Source organism: Coenobita brevimanus, chromosome 40, assembly GCF_032717465.1.
Source record: "Coenobita brevimanus isolate Jiangsu-jjx chromosome 40, ASM3271746v2, whole genome shotgun sequence".
NCBI classification, from domain to species: Eukaryota; Metazoa; Arthropoda; class Malacostraca; order Decapoda; family Coenobitidae; genus Coenobita; species Coenobita brevimanus.
The window spans coordinates 7176770-7192894 of NC_136993.1; the positions used below are offsets into that span (position 1 = coordinate 7176770).

Sequence of the window (16125 nt, forward strand, 5' to 3'; positions counted from 1 at the left end):
CTACAGCGGCAGTCAGTGGAGCACATCTCACCGACAAAGGCAACATAATTTCCAAAACCCCCTTCATAATTGGTGAGGTTTTCTCATCACTGATTAGGGTTTTGCAAAAAATGATTTCTGGATCCAGAATCTGTAAAACGATCCAGATCGGTCCCAAAAGTTAAGCGACTGCTCCTTAGGATGGGTGCCATCTATCCACCAAATCTGGTCCAAATCTCTATTTGAGATTTTGAGTAATCCTGCTAACAGACAAACAAACAAATGAAACTGTCATAGGCAGAGCACTTGCCGGATGGATTGGATTGAACTTTGGATTATTTCAAACATTTTCAGCACCACTGATATATTTGAGGGGGGTGAAAATATGGATATTTCTTTGTGTGATGTTCCTTCACTCCTCTGCTTAGTTTTCACCAGCGTGTAGGTAGTAATTTTGCGACTTTTTTTTCTCTTCATTGCAAACCATATGATGGGATTAGAAAGCTAAAACTTGCATTGCCTGGTGTTCCAGATGTTTCTCTTCAATTTGTTAAAAAAATAAAAAATAAATAAAAATGGTGCAGAGGCCGGCCACTGGGCCCGACGGTTTCTGGACCAATTTTGATGAAAAACAATAGGTTTCCAGCGTTTTTGGATATCTACCATTTGAATATTTTTCTGAACAATTGGCACAAAATTGTGACATGTAGTGAACAGACAGACAAACATATGAAACTGCCATAAGCAGAGCACTTGCCAGATGGATTCCCCCCTCTTCTCCCCTGCTTTCCCCCCTTCTTCCCTCCCCCTGATTGTGTCTGCTTAGTATACACCGGAGTGTGGGCAGTAGAGCGCTTGCTGAATGGATCAGATTGTGTCTGCTTAGTTTTCACCAGCGTGCAAACGGTGATTTGGTAAAATTATTTGCGTTTCATTGCGAACCACGGGATGTGTTAAGGAAGCTAAAAATTGCATTGCCGGGTGTGCCAGATATTTTTCTTCAATTTGGTAAAAAAAAAAAAAAGTTGGGGCCGGCCACTGAGTCCTGACGATTTTCGGACCCATGGCCATTGAGGGGTTTCAACTCCCCACCCAGCCCAGGGTCTCTGACCGATTTTGATGAAAAACAATAGGCTTGCAGGTTTTATGGATATCTACCTTCTGGTCTTTTTATTCAGAACGATTAGAGAAAAATTGTGACATGTAGAGAGCAGACAGACAGACAGACAAATAAACATATGGAACTGACCAACATGCTTGCCAAATCTTTCGATTCCAACAAGCAACAAACAGAACAGACCTATATATTTGCTGAATAGATAGAATGTGGCAAGCAACAAACTAGAGGGGTGCTCAGTGGAGTGCATCTCTCTGACAAGGGAAACATAAATTCCAAACCACTCTTCATAATGGGTTAGGTTTACTTACCATTGATTAGGGTTATGCAATAAGGGTTTTCTGGATCCAGAATCTGTAGTGTGATCCAGATCAGTCACAAAAGTTAATATATTGTTCCCTGGGACACTGGCTATCTACTCTCCAAATTTGATCCAAATCTCTCTTTTAATTTCTGAGTACTCCTGCTAACAGACAAACAAAAATTGGTCCCAAAAGTTTATCGATTGTTCCCTGGGATATGGGCTATCTACACACCAAATTTGGTCCAAATTTCCTTTTTTAGTTTTTGAGTAGTCCTGTTAACACAAAGAAACAAACTAACAAATGAAAATGTAGACAGAGTCCTTGACAGATGGACTGGATTTGAATCTGCTTCCCAAATATGAAGTCCATAAACTATTTCGGCACCAACGATTTTTTTTTTTTTTTTTTGGTGGGGGGGAATATGGATATTTCTTAGTGCAATGTTTTTTCTTTCACTTTTCTGCTTAGTTTTCGCCAGCGTGTAGGCAGTCATTTCACGAAAATTTTCATGCGTCAGTGCTAATCACAGGATGGATATAGAAATCTAAAAATTGCATTGCTAAGTTTACGAGACGTTTCTCTTAAATTTGGTAGAAATAAAAATTGATTTTCGATATTTGAAAAAATGGTGCAAATGCCGGCCACTGGATTTCAGCTCCCTACCCAGCTCAGGGCCTTTATCAGATTTACATGAAATGCAATTGGCTTCCAGGGTTAATGGATATCTAACTTTTTATTTTTTTTTTCCAGAACGGCAGGTGCAAAATTGTGATCTGTACAGTGCAGACAAACAAACAGACAGACGGACAAGACTTTCAGATTTTCTAGATTCTTCACATTGCTTACGCTCATTTTCAAGTTGCTTTTGTTTTTTATTTAAGTTTCTGATGAATTTTCTTCCCTTTTCTTAAATTTTCTTCTCTCATTCTCTGTTAATACCGAAACATTTTGTTCTAAGCATTAACACAAATCAGGTATAAAAACAGATGCAAAACAATACAGAGTACTCTTAGCGACTGCCTACACGCCGGGCAGAAGAAAAACAGTATATATTACTCCTGGTGATTGCCTACACTCCTGTGAAAGCTAAGCAGATCCGACCAGCAAATGCTCTGCCTATGGCTTAGTTTTCACCGGCGTGTGCAGTAGGCAGTCATTTAGTGAAATTTTTCGTGCTTCATTGCGATGCACAGCATGAGTTTCAGAGGCTAAAAATTGCATTGCCAAGCGTGCCAGACATTTCTCTTCAGTTTGGTAAGAACAAATCAATTTTCGAAATTTGATAAAAATGGTGCCGGGGCTGGCCACTGAGTCCCGTCGATTGTCGGACCCACTGCCCCCCCATCCAGGTCAGGGCCTTTGAGTGATTTTGATGAAAAACAATAGGCTTTCAGGGATTATGGATATCTACCTTCTGATTTTTCTTTCACAACTATTGGCGAAAAAATGTGTCCTGTATAGTGCAAACAGTGTGAAACATTTGCGCTGTGTTTGTAACTGGCATTTAAGGGAGAATGAGTCGGTTCATACATTATCCCATTCCGGCCCCGGTGTATTTACTTATTTTGTATATATATATATATATATATATATATATATATATATATATATATATATATATAGAGAGAGAGAGAGAGAGAGAGAGAGAGAGAGAGAGAGAGAGAGAGATACAGTGTGCCTGACTTTGGGCATAGGCTTCACAGCCTGGCTACCACTAACTGATTTTAGTCACATGAATTAAACCCCTGCCATCCGAATGGTAATAATGTCCACATATATATTTTTTAGCTAGATCAATAACTCTATCCTGAGCAAGCGCCTAGTGATATGCTGTAGATGTATCTATCGGGTAATCCCCTTTTGCCCCAACGAGAGTGTTAGAATCCAGGACTAGGCTACTCAGTCCGATATTAATTTAAAGCAGGTTCGTCCAGCCTCACCTATCCCTCGAAGGCATTAGGCGAGTAATATACCACAGTCACCCCTCTGATGGATACACTGACGAGACCCATCCGATTGCAAAACCTTAACTCTTTAGACCAAAAGGTGCTATTTGGTTACTTAGTTACCACTCGGGGTAGTAAATGACTTCATCTGTTACTGGAAACCATTATGTTTTTCACATAGTGTAGTGTCACCTAAATTTAGCACTATATTGAGTAAGCGGATGGCGGGCATCACCATTGTAGTTACCTCAATCAAAATATGCCAAAGGGTCGATATATCGAATAAGAGGATTGTGAGCGTTCCCGTTTATTGCTTTTATAATAAAAAATACATTAGTGGGTTGACAGTTTAAGATGGGTAGGTGGAGGTGAAGGGAATGCCCACTGGATAGGTAATTTTTATGTCATATTTTAGGTTCCTCTGCTGGGGCCGGATTTACGTACTTGTGGGCCCCAGGCCAAACTCATCAGTGGGCCCCCAAATTTATACAGGGGCCCCATACTCCGGGCCCTTATTTATTGTACCGGGGCCCTTATGGTTGTGAGTAATTATATAATGAAATACTCGGTGTACACTTGAAACAAGGTTATACGCTGGCACACTGAGCAACAAATTAGTTTCAGTGGGTCCCTAAATACCGGTGGGCCCTAGGCCAATGGCCTATTTGGCCTATTAGTAAATCTGGCCCTGTCCGCTGCTATTCTTGCTCTTTACCGGTGATTTATTCTTCGTGTCATATCTGCTGCCTCCGGACGATTTTGTTCAGCTAAAGAGATTTTTGGGACTGGAGGCGTTAAATATTTTCCTCTTGAACCTGTGATTTACTATTGAGTTGTCTAAAGGTAACTGGTTGTTGAAATGAAATGTACGAATGCGCCGTCGGACTGAAGAGGTAAAAGTAAGCGTTCTCGTACAGATAATTGTCACGTCAAATGCTTTACAAAATACCACTTTTTTTTTTTTTCATACATGTAGTACTGTAAACTGAGGGAAACTTGTAAATCATTTAGCAGGTATCACTGGATGGTTAACACTACAATGCTTCAAAGCATCACTTGCAGCACTATACAACTTGTCATTAGCTGGATGGATGTATTAGATCTTTCTTGATCATTTGTGTGTTACTGGCAATTATTTTAAAATGATCATCCTCCAATGAATCACTTTGTCGGAAAAAGGTCGTCTGTATTTGGCTGGAGTATAATGCTATATTGATCTCGAAGATTTGAGGGTAAATGATGGCAGAATTATTAAGTTCAGTTTTATAAACCCTTCAGTCGAAAAAAGCCATCTTGGGTTGTCTGGAATGGAATACTAGAGTTGTCGTGGCAATACAGAGGGTTATAGGCTTTTTCCGTAAGTGAACTATGGATATAACAAGAAAGAAAGAAAAAACTGGCATGATAACACTCTATATTGTAGTTGTTAGTTACATATTCCATCATTTCCATTTCTCCTTGCTCTCTGTTGTTTAACTATTCTTGGCTGAAATTGTCTTCATATGTTTTATTATGTACTTATGAAGCATTGATTTCGTGGTCCAGGAAGGAGAGTACCTAATCAAGTGGTTGGATAAGTGATCTGATGTCAGAATACAGTAGATGTAAGTTAGAGTCCACACTAAAACAAAAGTAGACTGATAATCTAAATTTTGCAAAAAAAACATTTTAGTTATCTCACTGAAGATCCAAAGACATGTCATAAAACCACTGCTAATACCATCACGCTAACCCTGGTATATACTGTACAGGGCCGGATTAACTCTGGTGTGGCCTGGTAGGCAAAGCAGATGGTTAGCTGCAAAATATAGATCTCTTTCTTTCCGTTATTTCCAGTGAAATTCTAGCATGACCTATAATGGCCCTTTTTGATGACCTGATGGATGGTGGCCCTTGTTTGGATGCCCAGAGCGTATATTTATTCCGTTCTGGATGTCTGGATGGCCTGTGGCAGGCCGCGGCCTGGTAGGCAGTTGCCCATTTCGCCTACTGTATACGTGGGAATCCGGCCCTGGGTATATACGTAACATGAACTGTTGGTTCTAGCGCCTGAAGGCCCCGTCGCACGATCAGTGGGCAAGTGTGGTGATTCAGCATAGGAGCGGAGAATGCATGGAAAATGATCGTGTAGACGTGCGGAACTGAAGCACCATCATTGCTCGAGCAGGTTCGTCAACGTCACATAACTCCAGCTGAGCCACGCTCTTCGGCACCATGCTTAGCCACCACACTTACCCACTGATCGTGTGACGGGGCCTTGAGTAGCGACGTGCATATATGCGGCACACAGGAGAACGGCTGGGCCTCAGGACACAAGCTAATAAGTCTGTGCCGGGAGGCAGAGCCTATGAAGACACAGTGGAGTATTAGAAGATAATTTATCCTTGACAGTACAGTTCCTTTCATCTTTACAGAGAGGCGGCGAGCAGTGATATTCGAAACCCAGTGGTGCAATCTTTGGGACTTATAAAATCCTCAGAATATGAAGGAAGTGTTTTAAGCAGTTCGAACATAAAGTGCAGCAATATAACTCTCGATAACTGTACTTGCAGGAAATGAAGTCTCGCTGCCCCGCTCAGCCAACAGCCCTTCGCGATCGAGCCAAATTTGTAACAATGTGGCTCAACGGGAAATCCTCTCACGCTATCGCTGAGGAGACTGGCGTGAGCACATCCACTGTCAGCAGATGGATTAGGCGATGGAGGACGGAGGGCAACGTCAACGATCGAACCAGAGTGTTCAGAAGAAAACAGTTTATCTTTTCAAAGGAGCAAACTCTGAATCTAATGACCGCATTACAACAATTCTTACAGAGGCGCCAGGAATACCCAGCGATTCAGTCACACCGTATGATCTAGTATTCTACAGTGCTTGCATTAGTACATGACGGCGGCTGTAAATTAACTGATGAGACAGGAGTGTAAAAGGGATACGTTACTCTACTGCTGCTAAGTGTCACTGTGGCACACGAAACACTGAAATGGTTTTGTTTTTTTCATCAGAGAGAGAGAGAGAGAGAGAGAGAGAGTGTGTGTGTGTGTGTGTGTGTGTGTGTGTGTGTGTGTGTGTGCAGTGACCGGCAGTGGTAATGTAGCTGCTTCTTAAGTCAGTATCGAAGTTACAATTGTATTACAAATAAAGAAGTTGTCAAACATCCAGTTCATGTTGAAGTTTCTGCTAAGGTTTAATCTTAATCAGACCACAGAGCATAGTTATGTCCTGTAAGAAATCCGCTTCAGCAAAAAATAATTATAATACATATTTTAATATCTTGCTGTAATGGTAATGAAGTATATATTAAATTGCACTATCCACTGTGGCGAAGCATGACCATTTAATATCTTAAAATTTATATACTGTATGCTGAGTCGTGTTGTGTTGCCTTGTGTTTTAGACAACTAAGTATTATCGAAAACTGCTGTCGTTTTCAAGACACTAGTAATTACACTCTGTAGACAGAATTTGACTTTGTTATAAGCGACCCCCAAGAACCACTTCAACCTCGGGATTATTTATTCTATCGAGGACTTAATTCATATATTAGGATAACGTTTGATAATTTACTGGTTTATTCCTAATACCTCCAGACGAGTTCATTCAGATCACCCGAATTCCTCCTGGTATGTGTAATTACAAATTCCTGTGATGAAAACACATGTGATATTAAGTAATCTGTTTCCCTTAAATAGTTTGACCTTCCGATATAGTGTGATTCATTCGACCCGAATATCAACTTTAGCTATCCAGTTGTTTGAATGGATGCAGTTGAGATCAAAGGCTGATACAGTGAAGTCTGATTATTGAGCACTGTAAAAGTAAAACAAAAAAATAAAATGATAATTTTCACTAAACCGAGCGGTATTAAAATAAAAAAAAATACATCCCCGAGAGTACCATTACACCAATCCTGAATGAAATAGCCTTAATATGTATATAGTATCGACGGTAGGGATTAGCGCCGAAGAGGTGCCATGCGAAGTTTTGTGGCATGCAGAAGGACTGCAAGGACGTGGTTAACAAACATTCAAGTCTAGGCTCAGCATTTGTAATAAAAAAAATGACAAGGTATGAAACGGCACTGATGCACACAATTAAGCTATGGCATCAAATAACAGAAACAACAACTATAGATGTACCACATAGAAGCGGGGTAATATTGGGTCTGATCAAGCTGAAGCACCACATGGGCCTCTGCTAGAGTTAAGCACCTTGTGTGGGAAAATAACATTCTGACTGACTGACCGTGCCGTTCCTATAGATACTCTTGCATTTAATTAAAGATCATGAGCACTTCATACATATTAATAATGTGGTCCGTATTCTAGTCAGCTAACGAAGTTCCCCAACATTTTACCCTAAGCGATTTATTTTGTTTCTTACACTTCACTCTCCTACTGTGTTTCACAATTCCTTCAAGGATCACCACACTCTGCATAAATAACTAGAAAATGTTATTAACCAGCCATATCCAAATATCCAAATATAAATATCTAAGAACTGGATTTTGGGAAGCCTCCTTAACCAACGGGAACACGGGCATTAGACTCACCGTTGTGAATAACGTATCATGTTTAGTATCAATGAAATAAATGGATCATGAATTTGGCACTCTGTTGTCCTGTTTTTTTTGTTTTTTCCTCTGGGGGGGAGCAGTTCGCAGGCACCTAATCTTTGGTTTCTTCTTCCTTGCATAAAAAAAATCAGTTATATGGATGTACAGTCAAAGAAACAGCTATCTCCGCAGTTCCGCCTGAAAAAACACTTACAACTGGCGAAATGCAATGAAAACCATTTCTCTGCTACTGCGTGTTTCAGGTGGTTCGATTTTCCCTCTATGTATTCGTCAAACTTTGGGAAGATACTTGTGTCTCTGTCTACTCGTACTATAACATTAAGTTTCTAAAGGTGCTGCCAGATAGGCTACAGATGTCACTCAAATGTTTTTCTTGCTGCTACCAGTCGACTGTAACCAGCGTACGAGGGGGCCACTGTACTGAAGGAGTTACAAGCAATTACAAGTAATCTAGTGAGAACGAGAGGCCTCCCTAGGCTGGTGAAAAACGGGGGATGGTGGCAAGATTTAGATGTTACTGGTGTTTTGTTCTTGTTATCGCTGTTGTTGATGATGCACGTTCACCTGAAATGTGAACCTAGTGGAGTGCAGGCTCAAGTTGTCCTACAGTCCATCATCCTAGCGATACGGAAGTAGTTGAAGGTCGCTTGTATAACCAATCATTTGAACTGATACATCGGCGCCACCACATGAAGGCGTCCCTCTCCAGCACAAAGAGATAATTAAAACAGACATCCATCTACTTACAGAGAAAAAAAAATATTGAGAGCTGTAGTATGTAACCATCGTCAACACCTGACCCCACCTCCAGCGAAGCATAATCGTGTGTGTGTGTGTGTGTGTGTGTGTGTGTGTGTGTCCCTGATTTTGTTCTTAGTCCCAGAGAAAGCATACTAACTGTAGACCAAACTATCATAAATTATACAGTACAACGTTGGAAGGTCAGGAAGTCCAGTAGTATGTCAGGATCTAGATTAAAAGTATCATAAAAATACGATTATAATAATTATGGAGGATTATTTTACAGATTCATAATCCAGTATGGACACAGCGACTAAAACTGCAATGAAATTAAAACGGATATGCATGTCTGGCTGTGAGCTGACCAATATGAAAGAAATGAAGCATTATTGACACTAAATTATTCATTTCTTTGAGCTAGTACCTAATCATGAGCAATATTTCACCATCACTGTAACAACTTTTAATTTTTCTTTAGAGGGGTCCTGCTCTGGGCATAAGCTTCTAACAGACCATTCCATTAGATCCAGCAGACCTCCGACGCACTATACGCTTCCATATCACCACATCGATGCTTACAACCACCACCCAATTCGAGTATATGCTAGAGCTGTCTCATATAGGACTGTTGGTATTAGCGGAGATGTTATTACAACATGCCGGTGGGCCTTATGGTAGAATAGAAAAGTCTGGTTTAACAAAATAATAAATCTAAAACAGGTCTATGTCCCAGCCGTGAATTGGACTCGCGTCCATTATATAAGCACAACACATCTCTACGAACTAGGTTGTTGTCTTTTAGCTCTTGACTAGTAGTGCGAAGGCCAGTATCATTATGCCAGATATTCCAATTTTATCTTCTCAGTTAAAGCATGAAACAAGACAAGCCTGGAGTCACTTTACCCTCATTTTAGGGAAATGAAGCTAATTGAGGTACATAATTACAGTATATATGTAATATTACCGAAACAAAATTTTGTTCTATATAAGACAGAGACGGGTATAAAGGCTGTCCAAGTCTAGAGCAAGTAATATTTTAGAGTACAACGCAGTATTAAAGTAACAGTGCATATTCTTGTGAGAATTTATATCTAGCCCTCCCTTGTCAAAATGCGAGATTAATCCAAGGGTGTTCCTGCACAACAGCTTAGTGTGGAAACGCACTGTGCACAAGGACACATAACCCAGCAAATCTTGAGGTTCGAATGAATATAATCATTTGCGTAAGCTGATACTTCACCGACTCTTGAGCACAATCTATTACATCAATAAGTAAAACTAGCAGACGTTATATATTACCTATGTAAGAGTTAACCAATATTCTGTCATTTATGTATGATCTTCAGTCTTTTAAACTCAGTGTGTCCAGGCATCTGAAAATGCTGTGATCCTGAATTCGGCTCTCTGCTTTTTCCCCCCTTGATGTGAGAGAATAATGTCTCCCAGCCATTGATTCTTTGTTCCCTCTCTCTCTCTCTCTCTCTCTCTCTCTCTCTCTCTCTCTCGAGAGAGAGAGAGAGAGAGAGAGAGAGAGAGAGAGAGAATACGATATATATGAGCATTATTCGTACATGTAATTATTTTATAGAAACTGCCTGCGTCGAACGAGAATCATTCTTGGTATTGAAAGAATTATTACACTACATAGTAATTATATTCTTCCACCTTAGTTAAGCATAAATTCTTGTCCTTTGGCAGCTTCTTTCACGTAACTCAGTGGCAGAAAACGATACTGCTAAAGCCTTGCATTATTTTCACAGTTCTCCTTCGTGACTAGCATAATATTCTATTAGTGTGTTTCTATTGTAATAACTCAGCATTTAAGAGGGAGAGATGGTCTAAAATTGCCATCCCTTCATCCTGCATGCTGATTTGTAACAGTACACAAGTATAAGATGCCAATCATGATAACATGCCATAGCAAGTAAGTAAAGCTACAGTGTTAACTTGTTGTTTTACTGACATGAAATATGCTGTAACTATATACAAATCTGGGCAAAATAATGGTAAAAGGAGTCTAGTCTCCACCACTCACGGGGTCTTTCTTAATCCCGTCATCTTGGTCAATTCGCTGGGACGAGGGTTAGCGAATTCAGGTGGCAGCAAAAAGAAAATAAATAATTAACATTAAAATAAAGCAAATTCAATAAAAAAGTACGATTCTGAAGTTGGATAGACTCTTGGATAAGGTTTTTTTCCCCTCGTCCCTCCTTCCCCAGTGGTACAATTAGGGATCTAGAAATAGCATCGACTGTTGTGGATTGTGCTTTAGGGGAAGACTGTGTCACATCAAAATCTGTTTGCCTTAACAATTACCATGTAGTCGATAGTCATTATTGTCTTTAATCCAATGACGTACTCTTCAGTGTATTCATGTTACCTTCAGACAATTTTTTGCGAGTTAAGGGTGTCTTTTCGAACTGGGGGACTAGCTATAGCATTGAATTATCTTTTCTCTACTCACGGGCTCTACTCAGGAAAAAAATATAATCTGGAAACGGCAAGAAAGAAATAGAGAGAGGCGTCATTAGATTAAGGGGTTGGTCTCAAGCTGCTTTCCATTTCCCCTCCTTTGTCCCATATGGCAGAAGTCTGAGGGAGAGTAGAACAGGTATCAAAGAAAACTCGAAGGGAGACTGGTCAGAGGTGAGTTGATAGAACAGGTTTGAATGGTGTTGAATGCTAAGGCCGGATGAGTCAGTACATCCGGTAAGATGTGAGTAAGGCTTTTTCCTGGTAAGAGCATGACAGTAAGTACGAACAACTCTCACTGCCTACAGTATGGTGTCTTTAGATTCATATAAAATCACATCTCTTTGTAATAAAATCTGATACTTGCATATTTGTTTATACAGAAAAAAATTAAACAAGCATTTTGTAGGAGTGAACCGATGATATCCATAATGATAACTAGTTCCTGTTATATATAATCTATTATTATCTGAATGAGCAGATGATAACACTGACTAAGAAAGATCAGGTAAGTTAAATGTATGGCATCCTCCTGAAACAAAATTTATTAGTGTGGAGTATAATTATGAGGGATCTGCAATAGCCATCGTGAATGGTATCAGACTGTTCAGGGCTAAGTGTCCATTGATAATTTTTCTTTCGACGGCAATTAATATGTCCTGGTCAAAGCGCATACAGTATACTGCTTATTTGCAAACAGAAGCATTGTAAAGATCCTATACAGTACCATTATTTGCTCTGCCTTGATCAATATACAGTATTGTCCCGGGCCCCTCCTGGGCGGGGACGGGTAACTAGAATTAATCGCCAGCATGGTGGAAACTTGCTGTCCAATTACCACAAAGTTTTAACTCTCTCCTGCAACCATATCAATATTTGTTACAAAAGGTCTGGTGGTTGGGTGGATGGATGGACAGGAAAAGGAGGTGGGTGGATGAAGAAGGTAGGAAGGGTTGTGTGGGCAGGGTAGGGAGCGTAAATTGGTGTGGATGAGCACGGTGACACAGTGTGGGTGCGTAAGTGGGTGGACAGGATGTGTGGGTGAGTGTAAACGAATGGATGGCAAGCGTGAGCATGATAGGTGGGAGGGTAGGTTGGGTGGGTAGTGGGAAAATAGGTTCACAGTAGAAATAGAACAATGGGAATCCTTGATAGATGGGTCAAAGGAAGCTCAGGACACGAGGGAATAATGGGACCTGGGGGTCGTCTCCCACAAGGGAGTGGCCTCCTAAGGTCCTAGGCATTGCCTGGATGCAAGGCCATAGATTTTTTTTTTTTTTTTGGGTCAAAAAGGGCACCCCTGGTAGTCACCGTTATATTGGCAGATGCTGATTGTTGTGCGCTTTCTACTGGCATGGATAACTACCACTACAGCAACTCTCCACACCACCATAAGGATGCCTTGTGAGTACATACTAAACAACTTTAAAGGTAAATATTATCTTATGTACTATGAAATGGTGCACAGTGTTTTTTAATATTTAGACTGTGTTCTGAAAATCATGTTTACTTGTTAAAACAAGGAAGAACATTACTCCTTCAGTGTACTGAACATTCATCCACAGTACCCATCAGCGTGATAACGTTGACGAGAAAAGATGTAAAATACAGGCTGTCTCAAGACTTGGTACACTAGCTATTGGAGGTGATTCTTGGAATAATTTTGAGAAGAAAATATTATAATAACATGGGTATAATTGTCAGTTATCTTGGAACAACAGTTTTCTGAGGTCATTATAAGTGAAGTAAGTGGGAAACCATTTTCGCCCTATATGTCATCCACTGCTGTGGCTACTGAATCTACTCACACACACACACACACACACACACACACACACACAAACATATGTTCTCTGTGCCACTCCCTGCTGCGGGTGTGCATAAAAGACCTCTACCCTTTACATTCCTGTTTCACTCTGTCTGAAGATGTAATATACGAAAGTACTCACTGTCGCTCCTTTCATTTCTCCTGTGGTTATTTTGTGTGTGTGTATATATATATATATATATATATATATATATATATATATATATATATATATATATATATATATATACACATTTATTTATATATATTGTTACGGAACAGAGAAAGATAATGTACACTTTAAGTGAGAATACGAAGAGTCACTACTGTCCCGTAAAGTTCCAGGTTCAAAACAAAAGAGCTAGGTAAAATTACAAGTTAAAGTTTAATGCACAAACTAACAACTAAACATTAAGGACTCATAAGGATAATGTAATGGCAAATAAACAGGTTAAATATATGGTTAACTGCAATAGCCTCTATTAACACGAAATTAGCAAGAGTAAATTTATCTAAGTCAGCCCTGATAAAATGAGATACCAGATAATACTCAGTGAATGCCAGATAAATAATTACAGATACAAACTATTATTAAAAATGACTGACAAAGAACCCCACACGAATTACAAAAACTTCACTAGGCCTACAAATTAAACTTATGCTATACAGTACAAGAAAAAATGCAACAACAGTTATACTCAAATTACACACAGCTGCTAGATGGTTGGAGATTTCTTGAGCACTCACAATAATATCTGTACAGGGGAGGACAGAGATGTGAACAAAATGAGGAGCAGATCTAAGTGGCAATGATGCAGAGACTGAGCTCATTATATAGGAGCCAGGAGAGCTTGATACAACTTGTAATAAGGACGCGCAAATGAAGCCATGGGGACATAGAGTTGACAATCCCGCTCTGGACAACAGAGAGAACGACTTTACTATAACGGTAGAAGGGGGGGACTGAGGCAGAACACGCTCGTGATCAAACATGCAGCATACTGTGCGTTAAAAATCACACAAAGGATGATGAAATCATAGGCTATGTAACACCTCCCTACAAAGAAAAAAGAAATTTACAAAGGAAATTTCTTATTACTCTAAAACAATCTGTATATGGCATTACAGACCATGCAAAGGTCTTTCCTAATGTTACAAAAAATGAGATTTCCCTAGCACGTTCAGTCATAGGTACTTGCCAGTATCCCTTTAACAAATCAAACTTACTTATGTACCTAGCCTTTCCGATCTTGTCTATGCAATCTTCCACACGAGGGAGAGGGTAAGTGTCTGTTTTGGTTATCTGATTAACACGTCTGTAGTCGATGCAAAGCCTCTGTGACCCACCTGGCTTAGGGACCAGAGTGACAGGAGAACTCCACTCGCTCTGACAGGGCTCAATCATCTTGTGGTCCAACAGGTAGCCAAGCTCCTTCTGGATGAGAGGAACTTTCACTGGGTTCACACGGTAAGGAGGCAATTTAATTGGCTTTGCGTCTCCAACATCGACATCATGCATCAACACAGTAGTTCTTCCTGGAGTGGCACGGAACACTTGCGGGTACTCCTGCAGTAATGCCGAAAACTCCTGCCTTTCCTTGGGTGGTAGATGAGAAAGCTTAGTCTGGAGATCATTCATGATATCAGGATTCTTCCCCAAACTATCACTCAGGCTCATACTGCATGGGAGAGCTTCACTTGCAGACTCGGGTGGAACAACTACAGTGCAGACTGGATTATTTTCGTCCCGCCTGTGATATAACTTTAGCATGTTGATGTGACATAGTTGCTTGCTCTTTCTACGATCTGGTGTGGCGATGACATAGCTGACATCACTGAGTTTCTTCTCCACGAAATAAGGGCCACTAAACTTGGCTTGAAGAGGTTGCCCATGAACTGGTAGCAGAATCAAAACCTGATCTCCTGGCTGAAAGTGGCGTAACCTGGACTTCTTATCATACCAAGTCTTCATCTTCTCCTGAGCAGCTCCTAAATTCTCTCTCGCCAGCTGTAAAGCAGTGGACAGCCGTTCTTTGAAATTCATCACAAACTCCAGCAGGTTGACGTCATCTTCCTCCGACAGCCAGCATTCCTTGAGTAGCTTAAGGGGTCCTCTTACTTCATGGCCAAACAGTAGTTCAAAAGGTGAGAAGCCCAGTGATTCATTTGGAGATTCTCTTGCAGCAAACACAACGAATGGAAGACCTTTATCCCAGTCTTTCTGATGTTCCAAACAGTATTTCTTGAGCATCGATTTGAGTGTTTGATGGTATCTCTCCAACGCTCCTTGGGTCTGGGGATGGTAAGCTGAAGACGTGATCTGGGAGATGCCCAACTCTTTCAGAGACTGCTTGAAAACATTTGACATGAAATTACTTCCCCGGTCGGACTGTACCTCCTTGGGCAGACCAAACTTTGTGAAGAACCCTAGCATTTCCTTAACCACGTTCTTTGCTGAGATGTTTCTAAGTGGAATGGCTTCAGGATAACGAGTAGCCATATCAATCATGGTCAACACATAAGAAAATCCTGAAGAAGTCTTAGGAAGAGGGCCCACAATATCCACCAACACACGGGTGAAAGGCGCCTCAAAAGGAGGAATGGGAACTAGAGGTGCAACCTTTTCGGTCTGATTACACTTTCCCACAACTTGACAGGTGTGACAAGACTTACAATACCAGGAAACATCCCTGAAGATACCTGGCCAGTAGAAGTGTTTCAAAATGCGTGCCACAGTCTTCCTCACTCCAAGGTGTCCTGCCAAACTGGAATCATGAGCCACTCGAATGATATCCTGCCTACAAACACGAGGGATGACAACTTGATGTACAACCTCCCATTCACAGTCGGCTGATGCTGTTGGGGGTCTCCACTTCCTCATAAGTACTCCTGACTTTACATAATAACAAGTAGAAGCACCGGCTGACTCTTCTTCACTGTAAGCAGAGTTAGCTAGACCTTTCAACTCAGGGTCAGCAACCTGCAACTCAACCAACTCTTGACGAGACAAATTATCAACACTACGGGGTACTGCCTCATCTGGTGAGTGGTCCAAATTAGCAAGAAAAGTGTCAGCTAGGATAACATCATCATCATCATCATTATCCTCTAAATCACCAGTAACTTTAGACTTAGCCCTAGTGACAGCACATGCAGGGAACACATCAGGGACATCACAATCCCGG

The 16125-nt window shown here is 40.7% G+C and overlaps 1 protein-coding gene across 1 annotated transcript in view; it reads left to right on the forward strand.

The window, feature by feature from the left end:
• Positions 1 to 5205: 5205 nt before the first annotated feature.
• LOC145397270 (glutamate receptor ionotropic, delta-2-like) overlaps positions 5206 to 16125 on the forward strand; it is a 69455-nt gene continuing 58535 nt past the window's right edge. The window contains exons 1-2 of the mRNA XM_080270468.1: positions 5206 to 5259; positions 5900 to 6010. Of these exons, the coding sequence (XP_080126594.1) occupies positions 5206 to 5259; positions 5900 to 6010 (165 nt within the window). The remainder of the gene's footprint in view (positions 5260 to 5899; positions 6011 to 16125) is intronic.